We start from the raw sequence: 23009 nt of genomic DNA, 5'->3' as shown, positions 1-23009 counted from the left end.
AAATATTTTCATAAATACAATATTATTTGTAATGTTTTTTTTTATTTATTTTTTTTTTTATTTTTTTTTTGACCGGTGCAAAAAAAAAAAAAAAAAAAAAAAAAAAACGTTTACAAAAAACCTCGCGATTCAACATCGTGTGAGTTTGTTGATGCTCCACGCGACACGCCTCGGCTCGCGCGCCCCCTCTCTCGCTCTCTTTCACAAGCTATTATTTGTGCCTTCACACTTGCCGTATTGCAGTGGATTCTTTCCCTCACTACAGAACATCTGTGTGAATAATCAGTCATGTGTGCGTTTGAAACGTCAACTTTCCCCGTGGATAATGTCCACGCGCGGCGGCACGCGCGAGTTTTATTTCAACAAGGTGCTGTCGCTCGCACGTTCACTGGCAGCGCATCGACCAGCGCCCCGAGAGAAGGTACACACCAGATCACACACTGTTTACTGCACTGCTGTGATGTTGCATTGCAGTGTTAAAGTGTTGCATGCGACAGGTGTCAGAGACTGCTGCACTTGCTACAATGTTGCAGTGTGTCGCTCAGTGAGTCTTTATTGCAACAATTTTGCGCGCATTCCCTGTTATGATGTCAGGGAGGCTGGTGTTAGTTTTAGTAAATACTATTCAAATAATAGAGCTTTTTATTTACTATTTAATCTTGTTATTGTTGGTTAACATATATTGGTTTGATACATGGTATTTTAATGGTATTCAATGGCAATGTCCAAAACAACAAGGCATTACCATGGTGCTGTTTGTGTAAAAGGAAGTGCTGGATGAATGCATGACCTCTGCTATGTGTTTATCAAATCAATCAAACAATCTACTATGCCATATAATCAACATACACTTCTAGTACTAAATCAAACAGAAAGCATGTGTAAAGATGCGTACATATTTAGGTAAATATCTTTTATGTATGAAACATGCATTTTATAGCTTGTTTGTTTTGGGGGTATCTACAGTAAATTACATAATATACTGCCTCAAATCAAGACAGCTGCAATAGTTCTGAGCTGTCATATTCTGTTGGCTTTTACACAGCTGCTGGCACTGAGTGGTGCCAGCTGGTGCCATCTCCTGGAAGTGTTTTCTCTGTAGGCATTTTTTCTGATGATGCAGTTTAATAAACTGGTTACAGGTGATTTTTATACTCTTGCGAAATGCTTTGTCATGTTGCAAACTCCTACATGAGCTATCATCTATCTTTTGTGTTCACTTGGTTGCATGCAGAGGTGTTGCGCAGTGCAGGAACACCCTGTTTAAACACATTGCATTAGAAATATTCATTTACTCATATTATTTGTAGTTGATGTCCTTATATCAACCCCAGCCAGCTGTTTTTGTAATAAAGTTCAGAGAGTGCAGTGAACGATGCTTGATTCCCTTAACAGGTTGTTCTTGTTCTACAGATGTCACACAGACACATTTTTATTCTTCTTAGAGAGAATTTGTTTTAAAGGTGAAGTGTGTAATTTCTGCCATGTTAAAATATTTTCTCGTATGGGATTGTTGTCTTTGGATAGACAACAATACATAATAGAGGTCGACCGATAGTGGATTTTGCCGATACCGATAACTAAGGTGGTCAGAAAGGCCGAGAACCGATTAATTGGCCAATAGTTTTTATAATCGATTTATAGAATGCGAAAAACAATTGACAAAGACAAAGAGTCCAAAATGAATAAAATTCCAGAAGCAGTTTTTGTTCAATCAAAATCCTAACAATTAGAAAAAATGAAGATTTGGTGCATAACGGGGGAATTTTATTTATAAACAAGCACGAAACACAATGGGGACTCTTATTTTGAAATGGCAAAATGATGATGGAAAAAAAACGATATATCGTTCTACCTCCATTACTGAGAAATATCAGACTGGTGCCATTGACCAATCAGAATCGAGTGTTCCACAGAGTCGTGTAATCAATTTAAGTATATAGCCTATATATTCACTACATGAAGGTTTTTGTACATTTACACTGGCAGCCAAAAGTTTGGAATAATGTACAGGTTTTGCTCTTATGGAAAGAAATTGGTACTTTTATTCACCAAAGTGGCATTCAGTTGATCACAAAGTATAGTCAGGACATTAATAATGTGCTAAATTACTATTACAATTTGAAAAAAATGTTCAGAACTTCTTAAACTACTTCAAAGAGTTCTCATCAAAAAATCCTCCACGTGCAGCGATGACAGCTTTACAGATCCTTGTTATTCTAGCTGTCAGTTTGTCCAGATACTCAGGTGACATTTCACCCCACACTTCCTGTAGCACTTGCCATAGATGTGTCTGTCTTGTCGGGCACTTCTCACGCACCTTACAGTCTAGCTGATCCCACAAAAGCTCAATGGGGTTAAGATCCATAACACTCTTTTCCAATTATCTGTTGTCCAATGTTTGTGTTTTTTTGCCCACTCTAACCTTTTCTTTTTGTTTTTCTGTTTCAAAAGTGGCTTTTTCTTTGCAATTCTTCCATAAGGCCTGCACCCCTGAGTCTTCTCTTTACTGTTGTACATGAAACTGGTGTTGAGCGGGTAGAATTCAATGAAGCTGTCAGCTGAGGACATGTGAGGCGTCTATTTCTCAAACTAGAGACTCTGATGTACTTATCCTCTTGTTTAGTTGTACATCTGGTCTTCCACATCTCTTTCTGTCCTTGTTAGAGTCAGTTGTCCTTTGTCTTTGAAGACTGTAGTGTACACCTTTGTATGAAATCTTCAGTTTTTTGGCAGTTTCAAGCATTGTATATCCTTCATTCCTCAAAACAATGATTGACTGATGAGTTTCTAGAGAAAGCTGTTTCTTTTTTGCCATTTTTGACCTAATATTGACCTTAAGACATGCCAGTCTATTGCATACTGTGGCAACTCAAAAACAAACACAAAGACAATGTTAAGATTCATTTAATGAACCAAATATCTCTCCACTGTGTTTGATGTAATGGCAAGTGATTTTCTAGTACCAAATGATCAATTTAGCATGATTACTCAAGGATAAGGTGTTGGAGTGATGGCTGCTGTCTAGATTTGATCAAAAATGACTTTTTTCAAATAGTGATGGTGCTGTTTTTTACATCAGTAATGTCCTGACTATACTTTGTGATCAGTTGAATGCCACTTTGGTGAATTAATGTACCAATTTCCTTCTGAAACAGCAAAATCTGTATATTATTCCAAACTTTTGGCCATCAGTGTGTTTGTGTGTGTGTGTGTGTGTGTGTGTGTGTGTATATATATATATATACTTTACCAGATGACGTTTAATAAGGAATAAAGTTTAGTATTATTTGCAAGATATGAACTTTGAGACACGATGTATGTGCTGTTGGGGAACGTTTCAATATAGGCCTAATCGCATTTTTTGTTGCATGCCCTCGTTTCAATTTAGATGCTTGATTATCTAATGAAAATATGCCTTGAAGTGAGGATAAAAATATGGATGAATATTGTCAATGATTAAAGATAGAGAAACACGGAGGGAAAAAAATATAGGCAACCATCGGCATAGATTTTTGCCGATAACCGATAATTCCAAAAAGCAACTATTGGCACCAAGTAATCGGTAAAACCGATATATCGGTCTATCTCTAATACGTAAACCATTTGTAGGCTGATTTCTCCCAAAAATGTAAACACTGTAGTACACAAATACACACTTCACCTTTAACTTGACCAATTGAATTGTCAGCATTTGTGGCTATTATTCACTCTGCATGTGAACAGACAAGAATGTAAAATAAATCTGATGATTACTTTGCATCATTTTCTCTCCATCAGGTACAGAATTTATTATGCATGTGTCCATGCGACAGACACGGCGTATTCACTCTAGACGTCCGCCGCAGAGATGCGGTCATCGTGCTGGCCATCTTCCTGGTCAAGTCAGATTTACAGGTGAGATGATGCTGCCATATAAGGACTGACTCCGTTATTCAGCAGGGCTTGTTAGAGAATGAATGTCTTTCACAAGTGACGCTGTGAGTGTGTAACCGCTAGACCAGTTAATGTGTGATCACAGCTGGATTAGTGCTGCTGGCTTGTTAAGCTACTTTAAACAGACTCGCAGTATTGTTTCAACACACAGATCAGCTGTACCTTTACTCTTTTCTGTTCTTTCTCTACTCAAAAGATTGTTTTGAGTAAGATTTATCAACTTAGTACTAGATATATTAAATAATGCATCATTTGTCTGCACACACATACTGTAGAAATGTCTGAGGGGGCCACATTTTGAGAATAATAACCTGCTTCATAGCCCCCCTCAAAACATGGTGCATAAATGCATATAGATATACAGTATCTGCACCCCTTAATCATTTATTTAAAGCTGACTCTGTGCCATAACATTAGACCTATAAAACAAACAGAGCATAATAAAACAATTATATGCTTGCCATGAAGGAGATCAGTCCAGAGCCTTTACAGCTTCGCAGGGAGTCAAATTACAAAACGCACCATATAACTATGTAATCCATAACAGCAGTCACATATGTTATCCTACCTTTACTTGAACATGAATTCCATGCGTCTCCCCTTGAGCATCTTTGCGAATTATTGGAAAAGTCGTCACATTCGCCTCTCTTATTGATTGAAATTAGAAATCTGCCACCGATGACAGCATCAGGATCTTTCCTTTCTGACTGAAAAGGTCTTTTAATCCTTGAAGCTCGGATGGGGCCTGCAAGAGAAATTTTTTTTTTTGCAATCAGTAAAAACATCAAACTCATCAAATAGCCATGTGTCATATGTTGTTGGAAGGTTATCAAAGAGTAGAATACAACCAGCCTATTTGTTTTACTCACAGACAAAATATAGTGAGTAACAGCTAAGTATATGTCTTTGACAATTATGTTGGTGTTACTTGTATGTCACATTTTCATTATAAATAAAAAATAAAATAAAAATAAAAATACATTAATATTGAATATTAATGACTTCTGGTCATTTTATTGCTACAAATCGATGTAAATGCCCCATTTACTCTGTTCCTGACATTCTTTGGCTGATAATAATACAGCAGAAATATTATTATAGTCATAATGCAGTTTATTATCTTTGTGTAGGTGAGCATTTTGTCTCTGATTCATTCCTAAAGACTCTGGACGCTGTCGTAGCCAAAGTTATTAGCTAAATAGCCAAAAAAAAAAGATATATATATATATATATATATTTTTCTTATTTGACATTATATACTGTATCTCTCGGTGTAAATAAGCAGCTCTGAAAAACCTGCTTTTGTTTTGTTCCCAATCATGTCAACAGTATCTGAGAAAAAGTTTGTTTTGATACGACAAAGCAATCAAAATTTATAGCATTACAAAAATAATTTATCATAGTGTCCAAAAACATCTCCAAACAAATAAAACATAAGAACTAATTACACATGCAAACACAACAATGACTAAAGGTTTGCATAGCATGCAGACATGATTTTAGTAATGAGATTTCACAGAATGAGTTTCATTCTGTGTCATTTGAGTCATCATTGAGTCTGTGTCATGTGTTTGGCGCCATCTCCTGGTGGCCATATGTAACATTGTGCTTCATGTGGATTATCTAATGATCTATGCATCCGATTACCTTGTGTGTGGACTCTTTTGAAATATAATGACCTCCTCTAAGTAATGGTGATATGGTAATAAAGTGATATTTTATGTTCCGTTTATTTTTCGTGAAGTTATAAGTGAAAATGTGGCATATAAGCAACACCAACGTAATTGTCAAAGACATATACTTAGCTATTACTCACTATATTTTTGTCTGTGAGTAAAACAAATAGGCTGGTTGTATTCTACTCTTTGAGAGCTTTCTAACAACATATGATACATGGCCATTTGATGATTTTTATGTTTATACTGGTTGCAATAATATGTACAGTGCAAATGTTTTCTGAATTATCAAAACTGAACACTTCTGATTTGTCTGCAAATTTAAAAGCACTTGTTCAGTTTTGGTCATAATATCTACATGCATTGAAAAATAGAGCTTCTAAGCTTTCAAACGACACCTATTTTGTGTTCGTCATGACTGTAGTTGTTAATATTTTGACTATTTTGTTTCTCACAGGCCCAGCCGAGCTTGAAGGGTAAATCAAAAAAGTAGTGTAACACATTATTTAATTACATTTGTAATCAGATTACAGTTACTGATTTTCAATTAAATTAATTACTTTTAAGTACATTACTTGGGTTACACACATTTCTGAAAAAATATTATTAATATAAAACACATTTAAAGCATTAATTATGTTAGTATGTACGTCTGTTTGACAGCCGAAGGGAGTGCATCCCCTAAATAATCATTGTAGGGAGAAACGAGTGTATGGCTTGGATGTGACAATGAACGAGGAAATCTAGACCTTATTTTGAATTTGTAGAGCAAAGAAACAATTGTTTTTCTGTAAAAAGTTTTAAAAGTAACTTAAAAGTAAAGTAAATAGTAATGTAATCAGTAAAGTAATCTTATTAGTATTTTAGAGAGGTAATTAGTGATTTGTAGTGCATTACTTGCCCAACACTGTCCAAAACATAATTTAGTTTTTCATGATCCGTTTCCACCGACGTTTGTACTGAACACTGATTCGGTATTGATGTGTAAATATGGACAGTCGTGGTGATGTTTGCGTTTATGTCTGCAGGCACTGCTCTCTCGCTGTGATGAACGCACTGGTAAATATTGCAGCTAACATGCAGTGGGAGCCACTGGTGGACGAGCTGTTGGTGAATCTACTGGAGCTGTTTGTTCAGCTCGGACTGGAGGGCAAGAGAGCTAGTGATGAAGGTCCTGCACTGAAGGTCAGTGTGTGTCTGATTCTGTGTTCTGAATAGCATACTACCATACTACTCTTACTCCATTCTGAGGCATGCAAAGAATACACAAATGATCTATTACATTTGATGAAATGTGCAGTAAACAACAGAACACACGGCATGGAATACTGTATCCCACAATGCAATGCTCTCCACATTCAAATCCAGAGAGATGAATGAGCCAGAAGTAATATCAACTATGATTTTTTTAAATTGACATTTAGACAGTTTTACTCAAAATTGGATTTAAATTTAAAATGGAAAAATAACCATTTGATTTCCAAGATGATGACATGCAGCCTAATGAGGTCATGTGACAACAATGTAGTGTACTACTGTTTGAAGCATTTATCATTTCGGTAACACTTTCTGTGAAGCCCATGTATAATATGTTAGAACTTCTCATAAACAATTGTAACTACAGTTATAATACATTATAATACTTATTAGAGTTATACATAAAGTAGTATAATGCATTATAACACAGTAAACATCTAATTTTATTGTCAAAAGCTGTAATGTAATATACATTATATATCTGGTATCGTAAAAGTGCTGTCTACAAAAGAAGCATAGTGTAAACAGTCATAAGGATTGACATGATCATATACTAGAGATGGGACGATATATCGCGTGACGAACCATATAGTCAAAAACCTTGTTTTGATGAAAAGTGCTTGAGGTTAAAACAGATCCTCCGTGTAATGTGTGTCCATAAAAAATTAGGTGACTCCACTTTCATTGAATAATGTCTTTTAATATGCTTTGTTCTTTACAGTCAGATAAAAAAGTTAAAAGAAATATTAATTTTAATCTCACACAGCATGGATGCGCTAAAGAAACTGAGAGATGCTCGTTAATGTTCACTGAACCGGATCGTTGAACCCTTAAAGTGACAGTAACCTTTTTAGCATTTCTTACACAAATAACTGTAACATGTAATGTAAATTGTACACATTATTTCAAACAGTGTCTGCTCATATCATTATTATACATGCAATTTCATGATATAATATTAATTAATATAATGCAGAATTTTTAGGACTTTTTTTATTCTAATAATGATGACAAACAAGTTATTAAAATATAAATATACACTTTCACATATTTGTTTTCTGGACCGGTTTTGTTCATTTCAATTGCTGATCAGTCTGAATGTAACCCACTATTTTTGAAAGCTTATTTGTTTGTGATCTTTTCTTATAGAGAAACTCTTATTATTTAAACTTTGAGCATTTCTATTGTGTATTATAGATCTTTATTATTATGAGAAATTATAATGAGCATTTTGCTCAAACATTTTTTCAGAAAATAAAAACAATTCTGCAATATTTTTTCATTTGTGTTATTATATCGAATCGAGATTATATCGAATTGTGAACCTCGTATCGTATATCAAACCGAATCAGAAGATAACCATATCGTCCCATCCCTATCGTATACCATTATACGTGATCTTGACCTGCTTTAAGTTACCAAAGCAGTTATATATAGTGTTCTTATATACAGTCATAACATAAACAGGTAATATGCAATATATTGCAAGTCAAGCTTTTATAATGGAATTTATAGAAAATGCACAGAATACAATGGATCATACATTCACAATGTACATTTTTAAACATTATGAAATACACTTGTAAAGCAAAGTTAAAACATGTCTTGCAATATCTTATAACCCATAAAAATATCTTATGGATATTAACAAGAAGACATTACTTTTGTCACTTTACTTAAAGCATACCTAATAAATATAAATAAAAACATATATAATACATTATATTTTCTGCAGATAAAATGTGATGTTGGTCATGCTGTAATACATTATATTCTTCTAAGATATAACAATGAATAGTTAAGTATTATAATGTATTATAATTGTGGTTACAATTATTTATGAGAAGTCACAACAATTTATTATGAGACTTTACACATGCATTATAAATATGGGCTTTATAGAAAGTGTTACCATAAATATTCTATCATCCGCACTGCTTCACATACTATTTAAAACAATATTTGGCAGTATATAGTGTATACTGCGTAGTGTGCAGGTATTTAAAACTTTTTTACTGTAAAAAAAAAAAGGTACTGTCCTTCGGATGAGACGTTAAACCGAGGTCCTGACTCTCTGTGGTCATTAAAAATCCCAAAGTCCTGGCCAAATTCCCCCCATTGGCCCTTATCAATCATGGCCTCCTAATAATCCCCATCCATGTATTGGCTCCATCACTCTACTCTCTCCTCTCCACCAACAGCTGGTGTGTGGTGAGCTTTCAGGTGCACTATGGCTGCCGTCGCATCATCCAGGTGGATGCTGCACACTGGTGGAGGTTGAGGAGAGACCCCTGTTCACTGTGTAAAGCTCTTTGAGTGTAGTGTCAGAAAAAGCACAACATTCAATTAATTCATCCTATAGCTCTCTATGCAGTTAAATGCATTCACTCCTAAAATCTGATCAAAAGTTCAGTTTCAGGCTGCAGATGATGTTTGGATCACTCAACATGTTTGACAGACATGTGACAATGATAATCAGTACATAGATTCAGAATTTATAATGTATCATTTTATTTTAACATGATTGACAGTGATTGGATGATGCTGGACATTACTTTGAATCAGAATTAATTATGCTAATTTCTGATGTAATGTCTGTAACATGAATAATCAACACTCCTGGAAACAACATAAACAATTTGATGGAAAAAATCTGATTTTCTGTAGATTTATTTTATTTAAAATTTCACAATTTAATCCCACTATCCACATACATGGACATACATTTTTAGGAAAAATATTTGCTCTAGAAAAACTTTTTTTACTTGTTTATTATGTGCTACTTGTTAAAAATCAAAAAGTGAAATGGAAAATGCACACAGCAGTCACGCTCGGGTGTCTGGAGGTTAAATGTATTGACTTGATGAGGGTTAGAATGTGATTGACCACCAATCTGAATTTGTTAAGAGTAAATACAGTGAAAGTCTGAGTGGACAATACATCCATGCAAAGGCAAAAACAGTAACTACACATTTTTTGTCAAAACTGAGTTATTACCAAAATTGGATCTCTTAGACTATGACCTGTCCTGTGAAAAAATGCCTCTAAATAAATATAATATATAATTAAAATAATTTAATAACAAATGTGGTACTGAATTCCTTATTACGAAATTAATGTACAGTCAAGGTGCATATTAGTTGCACACATTCTTTTAACCCATTATTTTTTAATATAATTAGTTTCTGTTTTATTTTATTTGTTTGTGTGGTTTTTTTTTTTTTAAGTCATGTATAGAAACATGTAAAACCTCTCACTTTGCTTTTTTGCATGCATCATTCCTGTGGTAGCCAAATAATCGTTGTAATTAGACCTCAAGTGCTTGTGGTTAGACTTTAGCTTCGCTGACAAATATTTACTTGGCTTGCAAAATGTTCTGCTATGTTATTGACATACATAAGTGTTGTTTTTATTCACCCTTTGAACAGATTACTTCAGTATAGCAGTCCTCTGATTCATTTTATTTTCCACAACATGTTCTCTTACAAATGAACAAATATGTTTATCAGTTGATGATCTCATTGTTTACATTTCACTAGCATTGCTTTACAACAGTCTCCACTTGATAATGTCACAGAATGTTATGATCTGGCTACTTTTATGTCATATTACAGTCTTTTTTAAACAAACTATTCCATTTCAGTGCTTTACAGTGATTTGTTATACTTGAGAAGTGATTACAGCTGTGTGTGTGAATGCATGTTTGATTAACTCCGTGAAGGGTCTACCACACGTCCCATGAACACGACGCAGCCTGTTCGATGTTCGTAGATGAGGAAGAGGAAGGGTCGGTCCACAACGAAACGTGTTTGTGTCGATAAAGGCATAAAACCAATGTGTGTCATTGCTGCGGCCTCTGTACCTTCTTCATTGACAGTAATAATGCTCTGGTGCTTAAACTGAGAGAGAAGGGGTTGTAGTGAGTGGGAGGATGACAGGAAAAGGCAGGTTTTTGTTGTGCAATAAAAGGTCAAAGAGTATGTTTTTGTGACAGATAAGGCTTAGGCCACCAAAAGTGCTCTCTAACATAACAGTACAATGGGACAAATTTGAGGTAAAGAAGTTAAAAGTATACGGCCTGCTTCACACATCTCACATTTGCAGCATTTAAGCAACACATATTCGGAACCCATGATAACAGGTTGCAGTATGAATTCTGCATAATAGAAAAGTAACCTAAGAAGCACTGCAAGTGCAGTTTCTATGTTGCATGCTGAAAATGCTCTATAAAATTATTTATCAACATGATCTCTTACAATATAGGCTTTTATGAAGCAACATCAAATAATGGAGTGAACTAAACCCTTATAGTTTGGAAACCGTGACTGGTACGCAAACACTTCAGTACAGTAAATCCATACAATTTCAGTAGTTTATAGTGTGCACTTTGGGGTTTTGGTTCTGTCATTTAATTACTGCTTTGCCTATGTGCTGTAGATGCAACATGTATGAAACTGGCCTAACAGTCTAGAGAAACGTATAAGTCCTAAGTTGCATTATTTTGGCCCATGCCATCTCTTCTCTTACCCAGTTAATGACGACCTTCTCTGAAGTCATGGGGGAAAAGTCACCCTTTTCGGTGAACAGGTCCGTGAGGCCCATTTCTTTCAGGTGCTCAATCAGATCGTAGTTCTGATCGAGTTTAAACCGAGGGAACACCACCTCACGAGTTCTACCAGAGAAAGAGCAAAAAGACAAATGAGAAGTTTGATTTGTTTTCATAAGATCAAGCAAAGTTGAAAAGGCAACTGAAGAATGCGCTTTACCCAATATGGTTTGATTAAGCCAAGTAGGATGTGTTCCTGGATCTATATCCATTCCTATCCAACAATCATAACCATAACCAACCCATAACATCAGAGGTAAATTATAGCTTTCTAAGAATGTTTTTCAAGCCTCTAAACGTATCCCGAAGCATAGCCCTAACCCTAAGAAGACCAACAAGGATACTAATTCCTGGATCAACATCCTTTTTTGGTCCTCAAACAACATTTCTATCAAACAATCATATACCAGACCCTATTCCTAACCATAACTTATCCCTAAAATCAGAGAGTCGTGATAAGAGGGTTGATAAGAACGTTGTTCAGGCTCCTAGCCCAATGGCCAGTCCCTAACCCTTAGCCTAACCATACAATCTGACTGGTTGATTAGAATGTTGTTCCAGGGCCAACAAGGATACTACTTCCTGGAACATGTACTTTACAAAGCACAGTACAGTTTAGCCAAACTGGACATGTTCCTGGATCAACATCATTTTTCCGTTCTCAAACAACATTTCTGTAAAACAATCATTTACCAGACCCTATTCCTAACCTTAACCTATACCTAAAATCAGAGAGTCATGATAAGAGGGTTGATAAGAATGTTGTTCAGTCTCCTTACCCCAGCCCAATGCCCTATCCCTATCCCTAACCTTGAACCTAACCCAACAGTCTGGGTGGAAGATATGTTTATCCAGGACCAATAAGGATGTCTTGTTTGGGTAAATTATGTTTAGCATTTCTTTCAGTCTTTATTACAAGACTTAACCTTGCAATGTAATGAGCTTTACAGTTTTGGTATCTTTTGGTATAGTTTCTATCTGCTGTGAATTGGCAAAGTTCAGTGGTCTTCTGGCTTGTTGGTAAGTTGGTCTCATACGTGTTGCTGGTGGTTTATTGTGCTTTACCTGTTGGTCATGCTGTTGAGCCACTTATTGATAAGTGTTGGCGAGATCTCCTGCTCAAGGGATCTCATTCCTGAGAATTTCTGAGGAACAGCGATGAGCATGCTGATGTTACCATTGTAAGGCATCTGCAGAATGTCACAGTTGAGCTCGTGGTCGGCCGCTGCCAGGTAGCTTCCTTTGTTCTGCATCATGGGAACACGCACCTGCTGCTTCTCATTGACACGGAAATTCCTTATGTGCGTCAGTTCCTTTGGGAACTTCTGCTCCCATGTACCTGCATAGGTTGTTGAGGAGAAGTCAACATTTTATAGTCTCATTTTGTGGGATTATTTGGGAGAAGCAAGTAATCTTGGCATTAGATTCTACATCTGTTTAGAGGTGAGTCAGGTTAAGTTAAAGTGGACATTTATTTCCCTAAAGATGAACCGGTTTCCCTGCTAAAAATGCCAGCTTAGGCAAGCATGAATTTCTTTGCTGTTCCAACTGGTTTGGTGGTTCACCAGCAAAACTTGTTGAAGCTGGTCAACCAGCATGTTTTCTTCTTGCAAAGCTGGTTGACCAAGAAACTGTTGCTGGTTAAGCTTGTAAAGAAGCCTAGTGGGGAAACCAGCATAGCAGAATCTCATACTGGGATCCAGCATCCAAAACTCAATATGCTGTTGACCAGCTATCATTGTCTTATCAGCAGGGTTAGGTTAAAAAGATATTAAATATTTCAATCAATTGTGGTACAAGAAAAATTGCACACAAGGCACAATCATTTACACTAGAATTGAGTTGATTAGAGTATAATGAGTAGAGAAAATTATAATGAAGGGGCACATCAGTAATCTTACAAAAACAAATAGTGTCACTCTTTGGTTTTTGGCTCAATGAACAATCACAAAAATGTAGCAGAATCAATTTACCTTTGAAGTAGAGGTAATTCAGTAGCATCACTACCATGTTGGGGTCGATACTCTTAAGCGGTTCTTTGATCAGACCTTTTGTGATCTTCTGAATGCGTTGGTTTGCCTTCACGATGAATGCAGGGTCGGCAAAGTCCACCGACTGCGGTTCGGCGAAGTAGTAAGTCTTTGCATCACCACGGAACCCATCCTGTATGCGGACATTTTGTTTCACGTACAGGTCGTTAACAGAGCGCAAGGTATAGCCAAAGTTTCGTCTGAAAAGCCTGTGCGTAAGTTTGCGGAACAGCTTGTGCACTGTAGAGTTATCGTATTGAGTGCTGGCGTTGACGAATTCGGCAAAACCGAGAGTTTCATAGAGCTTTTCGTGAGTGGCTGGGCCAACGCCAAGAGCCATCATGCCCATCGCAATGGAGATTCCAACAGGAGCGAGCAGAATGTTGTCGGTCTGGTTGAGTCGATTTCTAAGTTTTCGATAAAGGCGAAACCCAAAGCGGGCATTCACCACGTTGATGCGCTGCAGGCGAGTTTGTCCGTGGAATAGCTTTAAGAGGCGTGCTCGTCGTATTTTGGGGTCTGAGGGTTCTGAGTATAAGTCAAGGTCAGGGGCAGGAGTGGAGATCTCATCTATATGATCACCTTCGCTGTAGTCATCCTCACCCTCCTCCAAGATCTTATCGAAGTCGATGTAGTCCTCATCGTCGAGCCCTTCTAGAGGAAGGTAGTTTGTGACCGTGTTCTCCCGATGGAAGTCCAGTGATTGGGGCTCGACGTCTGTGTTCTCTCCACCCAGAGAATGTGCACGTGCATCCACTGCCTTTTCATTCTTCAGTCCTTCAAAGTGTGAACTGATGTCTTTTACCCCAGCCAGAGCTGGGGTGTTCAGGAGAGCAGCTACAACTATGATTGGAATAATCCACATCCTAGGAAATTATGGAAACAAAACTTGCTTGAATGTCTAACGCTTACTCAGAATAAAATTAAAATTTTTGTTTCAGAGATAAGACCTATGCATTTGAGATTTGATATATTTTAAACATTCACTGTTAACATAACTTGTGCGATCGTATAATTTTTCATACTGGTTTGAACTGCTTACCTGCTCTCTTCCTGTGGAATCTGTTTCTGTGTGTCGGTTTGTGAATACATTCCCCAGCTGGACTTTGAAGTTAGTCTTCACTGATCAAACAGAACCGAGTTCAAACAGTCCTCAAAGACCTTTTCATTTGACTGTTTAACCCTTGAAACACACAAAGAGTATCTGCTTGTCTGGGTGTTTTTCTTTTAAATGTGTGAATATAGTATAAAGTTAAATCAATTGTTAATTTGTCTCTATCTGTGCAGTTGACCCGTCGGTTGCCTCCCGTTAAAGAAGACAAACCTCGTCTACAGAAGCTCTTCAAAAACTTCTGGCTCTGTTCTGTGGTCATGGCTTTTGCTGTTGAAGGTTCTGGTGAGGAAATAAAATCATCTGTATCACTGCCACTGTGGAAACAAATTTCACCATATGCTGATTCTTTTCCAAAATCTAGTGTGCTACCTACCTAGACAGCTTTTTAAGGTATTGTAGGCGCTCTCCAACACAAAAGCTATCTCTTCTTGGCCCTTCAAAGACACTTCATTTGGCCTAATTCTAATCATTGCATGTTTTATTCATGGAGAAGGCAATTCTAGAATGCATAGGGACAAGCTCATTGAAAAATAAATCCAAGATGGCAGATGAAGTGAGAGAAATGTTAACTTATAAGTATATTTCATTCAATACTGAGAAGTATGGATTAAATAGTTCAGTCTGTTTAAAAACAGACTATTTTACCCAAATGTTTGTGTGTCCTATGTAGTTTTATGCTTATTACAGTATTGTGTTGTTAGCTTAGCAACATGCTAACATCAAACTCTTGTGTGGATTACTTGTGTTTTTGTGTTGCTGACTATGTAGAACATTCTACAAAAAGGTGCTAATGAGGTTCCATCTTTATGAGGTTGCCTTAAGTAGCTGCCTATGTAGGCAGTAGAAAGCTTGATAGTTCACTAGATTTTGGAACAGAGCTTCAAATATTATTTCTACAGAAGTGTGTGTCTTAGGTCTGTGGCTTGAGGAGTGGTATGAGGGAGTGTGTGAAATTGCCACAAAATCGCCGCTGCTAACATTTCTGAGTGGAGAACCGCTGCGTTCAGAACTTCAGTACAACTCTGCACTGAAGAACGACACTGTTACACCAGTAACGAAACTCTCTTTATAATGTTTATTAATTCCAACTTCAGGCTTGAACTTATTGAGCTTTAATATGTATCCTTTAAGCCTAGTGTACACTACATGACTCAAGCTCATCTCCTTTGATGTTTTGAGACTGTGACTGGTCTGTGACAAAAAGTCTCGAATCTCACAACGAACGGGCTTGTTGTGTGCACACTCCAGCAACAGGCCGAGACAAGTCCCAGATGCTACGACAGTTTTCAAAACTGCTTGATATCTAGACGTCTTGTCTTCAGGTGTTCGCACTTTCCCAACGAGCAAAAGACGGACAATGAGCCACAGTCAATGAAAGAGGAGCAGAAGGAAGCAGAAGACAAAAAAATAATTTAAAAATCAAATAAAACTTCACCCACAACTGCCTAACTGGTGTCTATACCGCAAATAGCAAAATGGGCACGAGCCGTTCTTTCATGTTTGTTGAAAGAGGAGAGCAAGGTATTGGGTAGCAGGAGACAAAAATAATAATAAAACAAAATAAAACCTCACCCACATCTATCAGTACTCGCTGATTTTATTATCATCAGCTACACTTACATTTATTCATTTGGCAGATGCTTTTATCCAAAGCGACTTACAAAAGAGGAAAACATAAGCGAATCATCTTAAGGAGACAGTGGTATGAAAAGTGCCGTATTACAAAGTTTCACTAGTATCAGAATAGTATTCAAAACAGAATAAAGTGCAACAGGAATGTTTTTTTAATTTTTTTATTAATGACTGGTTAAGTGCTCATGGAAAAGATGTGTTTTTAGTCGTTTTTTGAAGACAGAGAGTGAGTCAGCTTCATGGATTGAGTTGGGAAGGTCATTCCACCAACATGGTATGATGAAGCTGAAAGTCCGGGAAAGTGTTTTGGTGCCTCTTTATGTTGGTACAACAAGGCGATGTTCCTTAGCCGACCGCAGGCTTCTAGTGGGTGCGTAGCTCTACATAAATGATTTTAGGTATGCTGGAGCAGACCCAGTGACTGTTCTGTATGCCAGCATCAGAGCCTTGAATTTGATACGTGCATCAACCGGCAGCCAGTGGAGAGAGACAAGGAGTGGTGTAACATGCGCTTTCTTTGGTTCATTAAAGACCAGACGTCCTGCTGCATTCTGGATCATTTGCAGGGGTCTAATTGCACATGCAGTGAGGCCTGCAATGAGAGCATTACAGTAGTCCAGTCTAGTTATGACAAGTGACTGGACAAGCAGTTGTGTGGCATGTTCAGAGAGAAAGGGTCTTATCTTCCTGATATTGTAGAGTGTAAATCTACATGATCTTGCAGTCTTTGAGATGTGGTCTGTGAAATTTAGTCTTTTGTCGATGGTTACCCCTAGATTTCTGACCGATTTGGAAGGCGTTACTGTAGTTGCACCCAGTTGCACGGTGATGTTGTGTTCAACAGCAGGGTTGGCTGGAAAGACAAGGAGTTCAGTCTTGGCTGGGTTGAGTTGCAGGTGGTGCTCCTTCATCCAGGCCGAGATGTCCGCCAGGCAGGCAGAAATTCGAGTGGTCACTGTGGTGTCGTTGGGCTGGAAAGACAAGTAGAGTTGCGTGTCATCAGCGTAGCAGTGATAAGAGAAACCATGTACCTGAATGATGGGTCCCAGTGATGTTGTGCTGAGGTCCCTGAGGTACCCCAGTAAGTAGCTGATGTGGCTTGGATACCTCACCTCTCAGGCTACCTTGAAGGACCTACCTGAGAGATAGGAATTAAACCAGTCAAGCACAGTTCCTGTGATGCCCAGATTTGGTTCATTAAATGAATCTTAACATTGTCTTTGTGTTTGTTTTTGAGTTGCCACAGTATGCAATAGACTGGCATGTCTTAAGGTCAATATTAGGTCAAAAATGGCAAAAAAAAGAAACAGCTTTCTCTAGAAACTCATCATTCAATCATTGTTTTGAGGAATGAAGGCTATACAAGATTTCATTCAAAGGTGTACACTACAGTCTTCAAAGACAAAGGACAACTGACTCTAACAAGGACAGAAAGTGATGTGGAAGACCAGATGTACAACTAAACAAGAGGATAAGTACATCAGAGTCTCTAGTTTGAGAAATAGACGCCTCACATGTCCTCAGCTGACAGCTTCATTGAATTCTACCCGCTCAACACCAGTTTCATGTACAACAGTAAAGAGAAGACTCAGGGGTGCAGGCCTTATGGGAAGAATTGCAAAGAAAAAGCCACTTTTGAAACAGAAAAACAAAAAGAAAAGGTTCGAGTGGGCAAAGAAACACAGACATTGGACAACAGATAATTGGAAAAGAGTGTTCTGGATCTTAACCCCATTGAGCTTTTGTGGGATCAGCTAGACTGTAAGGTGCGTGAGAAGTGCCCGACAAGACAGCCACATCTATGGCAAGTGCTACAGGAAGTGTGGGGTGAAATGTCACCTGAGCCTCTGGACATTACTGGATATTTACCCATGTAATTGATTCTCAGGGGCATTTTTTACGTTTATGCAAGCATTTCTTAACATACTGTATAACACACATTGTGTGTTAAGAATAGAATCTTGTGAAATAAACGAAATGTTAGATAGTAGATAATAAAAATAAATGAATTGACTAAAACTGCATTTTTGTCCCACATTTAAAATATCTGGGGGATTTTTGTCATATTTAGTGCCATATTCACCCCTAATCTCTCCTGGGCGATGTGAATTCAAGCGATGGCCCTGTATCGATGAAGACATGTTATGCACTTGTGTAAAAAACATGAATGTGATCTGCGTGTTTGTCCTCTGCAGATTTTGGCTTCATGTTTGAGAGTTCTCCAGGTGGGAATCTGGGCTGGGAGCCGGACATCAAACTAACGGATGAGATGGTGATTATGGCTGGGAAGATGGAGGCCACGCCCTTCAAATGGTTCATGGAGATGTGTGTGCGCGGATACCTGGCCGTCAGGTATTTCATATGGTATTAATGTGTTTTTTTATGTCTTATAAATATGGAATGTTTATTTCCGTCCACACTCTGCAGGCCGTACATGGATGCTGTGGTTGCTTTGGTAACATTGATGTTGGACACAGGACTACCCTGCTTCCGTGGTCAGACCATCAAACCTCTTAAGTGAGTAAAGCAGCTATGGTGGTTCAGAAATGCCACATTGAGTTGTTGACAGATTTTGAGCTATTTAAATGTGTCATAGGCAGCGATTCAATCCTGGAGTCAGTGAGAAAGAAGCTGTGGCTTTTATCATCAAAGTCATTCAGAGCTGCTTCCTGAGCAGCAGGTCAGTGTCTCATATTCTCACACACAGGGATGAAAACTCCTCACCTTTTGGCCAAATTTGCTGTTTTATAACCTGTTGCATATCCGAAGAGTTTTTGGTTTTGGGGGGTAGGGGTTCGGTCTCATGCGTTGTTGATTACAGCAGCGGCCAGTCGCGTGCTTGGCTACAGCAGTGCGTGCACAGTTATACTGTGTCTCACAGGAATGGAGCATGAAGGGCTCTAAAAAAGCGGCAATCGTGAAACTTCTCAATTTAAAAACAAACTAAAGGGGCATGTTGTTCGTTCACTTCAGCATCGGCATGTGAGTCTACCATGTTCACCTTGTTCAAAGAGAAAGAGGTGGAAGAGCTATTAATGTGTAAATTACACTGATTACTCTCTAATATCAGCCTATTTAAAAAATCTGACAAGGTAAGAAATCCGCATTTATATTACATTTGAAATAATCGCATTATTCTCTACTTTTGACGTCAAACAGTAAAGAGGCATGCGCTCAACACGTGCGCACATTGGATGAGCCGGTAAGAACATCAGGTAAGGTGTTTACATGGCACACGAAATTGGCGTAATTGGCAAAAATCTACCCGTGTCGATCGGGTTATTCATAAGCTGTTCATAGCCTTTACGCCGATAAAGGAACGCGGTTTATTGCGTTTACATGACTGCATGCGTTGTCAGCTTAAGCATAATCAGTGTAAGAACGTGCATGTAAATGCGCTCATTGAAGTCTATGGAGTGACGTGTCAGTGCAACCTCAGCTCCAACTTTACACCAAAGTGTTTTTGCTTCACAAATGATGTCTTTGAGAGTTCAAAGCAACAAGAAATATTTAAAAACTGTCCAAATGTTTGAATAGATATTGAATGTGTCATAATTTATATAAAAATAAATATTACCTCATCGTTTCCGACTATCCAGAGACCTCAGTTAATGAATACAGTAATTAACCCAAAAAATGCTAAGACATTAACATAAACGAGTCCTCTTTTTACTTTCTGCAATTAAAGCAATTGCAATTTTTTTCCTCTTCTAAATACATTTTCAAGGTTTATTGATGCTAGCGGCGCTTGATGCTGTGTTGACACCTCGACGCAAGTCATGTGAAAATCGCTTTACAATGACAAAAGGACATTATTGAATCTCAGTAATAATTTTTAGGCTATTATTGTCATTGTTTCTGATAAAAGGCATGCTCAGCAGTTTAATTTACAATACTTGAATCATTAAAATAGCTGGAATTGGTGCTTTTAGTTCATTCTTAAAAAAAATTTATTTATATATATATATATATGTTCATGGACCAGTGTCTCACCTTTTTCGCCCCTCATGAGTTTGCATCCCTGCACACATATTTTATTTCTTTTGCCTTTAAGTGTTTAAAACATAATAAACTACCTTATAAACTTCCTTTTGTTTCAGGAGCAAAAAGTATGACATGATCCAGTACTATCAAAACCAGATCCCATACTGAGGTCATGCATGTGCACACATCTTACAGTCTCTTTGTGCACTTTATAAGCCTGAAATGCATTCATTTATATGCAATATCAGCACTTATAAGTCTTTAGCCTTTCTATTGCATGATGGCTTGAGTTCGATTTCAAACTGTGAAGATTACAAATTTAAAATGCCAGTGTTATTTGCCAACTGATTTGAATTTATTGTGGGTTTGTAAATGATTTCCAGACACACATAGTACATATTATTAACAATATGATGTTCATAGAGACCAATATAATATTTCAGAGGTCAGGGGTGATGTTTTAGAAATATTAAAATGACAATCTCACACATTAATGCACACAACTTAGAAAATAATCTTGTTTAATCAGCACTTAATTTATTTTATATATTGTCCGGGAAGGATTTTTGGGTTTGAGAGATTAATATTTGGTATTGAGTGGATATTGATTCCTATGTGCTTCATTTTCTGTATTTACAGTTTTGAATCTGAGCGTTAATATTTAAATGATCTTTGGGTCACTTGACCTCTGACTAGTCGCTGCATGTTTTCACAGTATGTGCCTCTTTATTGATCCATCGATTGTGCCGTATTAAAGAAATATTCCAGGTTCAATACAAGTTGAGGTCAATCGGCAGCATTTGTGGCATAATGTTGATCGCCACAAAAATTTGTTTCGACTTGTCCCTCCTTTTCTTTAAAAAAAGCAAAAAATCTTACAGTTAGGTTACAGTGAGACACTTACAATGGAAGTCAATGGGGTTTAAAAGCAGAAATGTGAAGCATATAATTTTATAAAAGCAATTACATTAATTCTTCTGTTAAAACTCGTGTATTACTTGAGCTGTAATGTTGTTTAAATAATTGTGTTTACAGTCAATTTAGGGTTAATGGCATTCTGTTTTCATGGCGACAAAGTTGTACAATTTTACACGTGATTTTATCACACTAAAAATGTTTACACGCATAGTTTACGTTTTGTGACTATACTTTTGAAACGGTGAGAACTGGCCCCATTCACTTCCATTGTGTCTCACTGTAACCCAGATTTTTGCTTTTTTTAAGAAAAGGAGGGACGAGTTGAAACTTCATTTTTGTGGGAATCAACATTATGCCACAAATGCTGTAAAATGATCTTAACTTGTATTGAACCCGGAATATTCCTTTAATCTTTGCCCGCTCGTTTGTAGGTTACTGTTGCATCAGTTTTTGTCCCTCTTTCTGTTCTCCGTAATACTGAATTAAATAAATATGCCTGTACACATTTTCAATGCTTATTTACTTGCTTCTAAGCAATAGGGGGGAAGATCATAATAATAAGGATCATAAGGCTCCCTTCTAAGAGGAGTAGACATTTGGATTTGTGTTTTCCCAGCCAGCATTACACAGGTGATAGTATCACAAAACTACACCACTGACACCTTTATGGAGTTATTATGTGGGAAAGGAATTTTCAATAAAAATAATGCAGCTGTTGCGCCAGCACAGAGACTATTTAGCCCCAAGATGGAGCACTTGTATTAAAATGAATGGGAGAAATTGAAACACCAAATATGGCGGATGTAGAAAAGGAAGTCCCGCCTTACAGGTAAAAGAGCCAATCAGCTTTTAGATACAGACATCGCCTGTCAATCAAGTCGCTAATGCGCATGCGCATTCGATTCATTGTAATTGAATAAAAGTTTAGTTATGTTGAAAAGTTATATTTTCACTTGTTAAATGTTTTAGAAAATTAATTGATTAGACACCAATTTGATGTGGAAATTAAACTAAACTAAAACATGGAGTTCTGAAAAATAATAACAAAGGAAAACATGATTTGGTGAATAATAAAACGGATTTCAGTCGGGCGCTACTTAAAAACACTTAAGCAATGCATCCTTGTTTGAGAAACACTTGAAGGAAATGTATTATTTACATTGACATGTCACTTTTTAAATAGGCTAATCGGATGTGTTCAGTAGCACTTCATATTAGCATATTTATGCTGTTGTACCGAAATTTCACTGGAATCGAGAACCTTGATATTTCACTGGTATCGATCGGTAGCAACTACTGACATTTTGGTACCGTGACAACACTATAACCGTCCATACTTACTGTCTAAAAGGAATAATGTCAAACATGAATAATAACTCGTGTAAGTGTATTTTTAGCGTTCATGTTTTGTGTGATTTGTCAGCAGTGTTATATCATGTGTCTGGTAAGTGTGATCCAAATATATTTTCTTCAAAATTTGAAAGGTTTTCTAAAAATGTATATCATGCATTTGACATTATAATTTTTTTATTTTTTTTTAAAGAGTTAAAAGCTCTTATTTTTGGGTATGCCATATGAGCATGACATTCCTAAAAATGCCTTCAGGGTGAAAGGGGATACATTTCAGTCTTTTCATCACACAAAATCATTGCACAACTTTAGAGTCATGTGGACTACATTTATTTAGTTTTTTTCTTTTTTGGTGCTTGACAGTCATGGTTGTGATGTCTTACTAAGCAACCAAGAAACAACAAGATGGACAACATCACTGTTTTTAATAAATATGTGAATGAGATGGGTGTGTCTTGTTCCAGAGAAACAAGTAAAGGCACTGTAGAGTGCAACAGTCTGATTTC

General features: G+C 37.1%; 2 protein-coding genes across 3 annotated transcripts; one reads left to right on the top strand and one right to left on the bottom strand.

Annotated features, from left to right (window-relative positions):
- Window positions 1-170: 170 nt before the first annotated feature.
- LOC127414583 (phosphatidylinositol 4-kinase alpha-like) lies at window positions 171-22609 on the top strand. 2 transcript variants are annotated; one of them, XM_051652715.1, is made up of 8 exons: window positions 171-421; window positions 3781-3897; window positions 6641-6797; window positions 14793-14901; window positions 18447-18576; window positions 18679-18768; window positions 18848-18931; window positions 20352-22609. In XM_051652715.1, the coding sequence occupies exons 2-8, from the start codon at window positions 3851-3853 to the stop codon at window positions 20401-20403; spliced, it is 669 nt and encodes a 222-aa protein (XP_051508675.1). In that variant the 5' UTR covers window positions 171-421; window positions 3781-3850; the 3' UTR covers window positions 20404-22609. The 2 variants fall into 2 exon arrangements, with proteins under 2 accessions (XP_051508675.1, XP_051508674.1); XM_051652714.1 differs by having other exon boundaries at window positions 18447-18603.
- Window positions 10310-14654, bottom strand: LOC127414564 (heparin cofactor 2-like). Its single transcript, XM_051652687.1, has 5 exons — window positions 14548-14654; window positions 13449-14371; window positions 12541-12814; window positions 11397-11541; window positions 10310-10768 (listed from the first exon to the last, which is right to left on the bottom strand). The coding sequence occupies exons 1-5, from the start codon at window positions 14595-14597 to the stop codon at window positions 10577-10579; spliced, it is 1584 nt and encodes a 527-aa protein (XP_051508647.1). The 5' UTR covers window positions 14598-14654; the 3' UTR covers window positions 10310-10576.
- Window positions 22610-23009: the final 400 nt, after the last annotated feature.

This window comes from Myxocyprinus asiaticus, chromosome 24 (assembly GCF_019703515.2).
Source record: "Myxocyprinus asiaticus isolate MX2 ecotype Aquarium Trade chromosome 24, UBuf_Myxa_2, whole genome shotgun sequence".
NCBI lineage: Eukaryota > Metazoa > Chordata > Actinopteri > Cypriniformes > Catostomidae > Myxocyprinus > Myxocyprinus asiaticus.
This window is presented reverse-complemented; position numbering and strand designations above follow the sequence as displayed.

What these genes read in the sequence shown, in the direction of transcription:
- LOC127414583 (XM_051652714.1), top strand. Translation starts at nt 3,851, where the DNA reads ATGCGGTCATCGTGCTGGCCATCTTCCTGGTCAAGTCAGATTTACAG. An exon ending in CAGACCATCAAACCTCTTAA is followed by an intron (nt 18,769 to 18,847) that starts GTGAGTAAAGCA and finishes AATGTGTCATAG; the next exon opens with GCAGCGATTCAATCCTGGAG. An exon ending in AGCTGCTTCCTGAGCAGCAG is followed by an intron (nt 18,932 to 20,351) that starts GTCAGTGTCTCA and finishes CTTTTGTTTCAG; the next exon opens with GAGCAAAAAGTATGACATGA.
- LOC127414564 (XM_051652687.1), bottom strand. Translation starts at nt 14,597, where the DNA reads ATGTATTCACAAACCGACACACAGAAACAGATTCCACAGGAAGAGAGC. An exon ending in GAATTACCTCTACTTCAAAG is followed by an intron (nt 12,815 to 13,448) that starts GTAAATTGATTC and finishes CAACCTATGCAG; the next exon opens with GTACATGGGAGCAGAAGTTC. An exon ending in CTCAACAGCATGACCAACAG is followed by an intron (nt 11,542 to 12,540) that starts GTAAAGCACAAT and finishes TTTCTCTGGTAG; the next exon opens with AACTCGTGAGGTGGTGTTCC.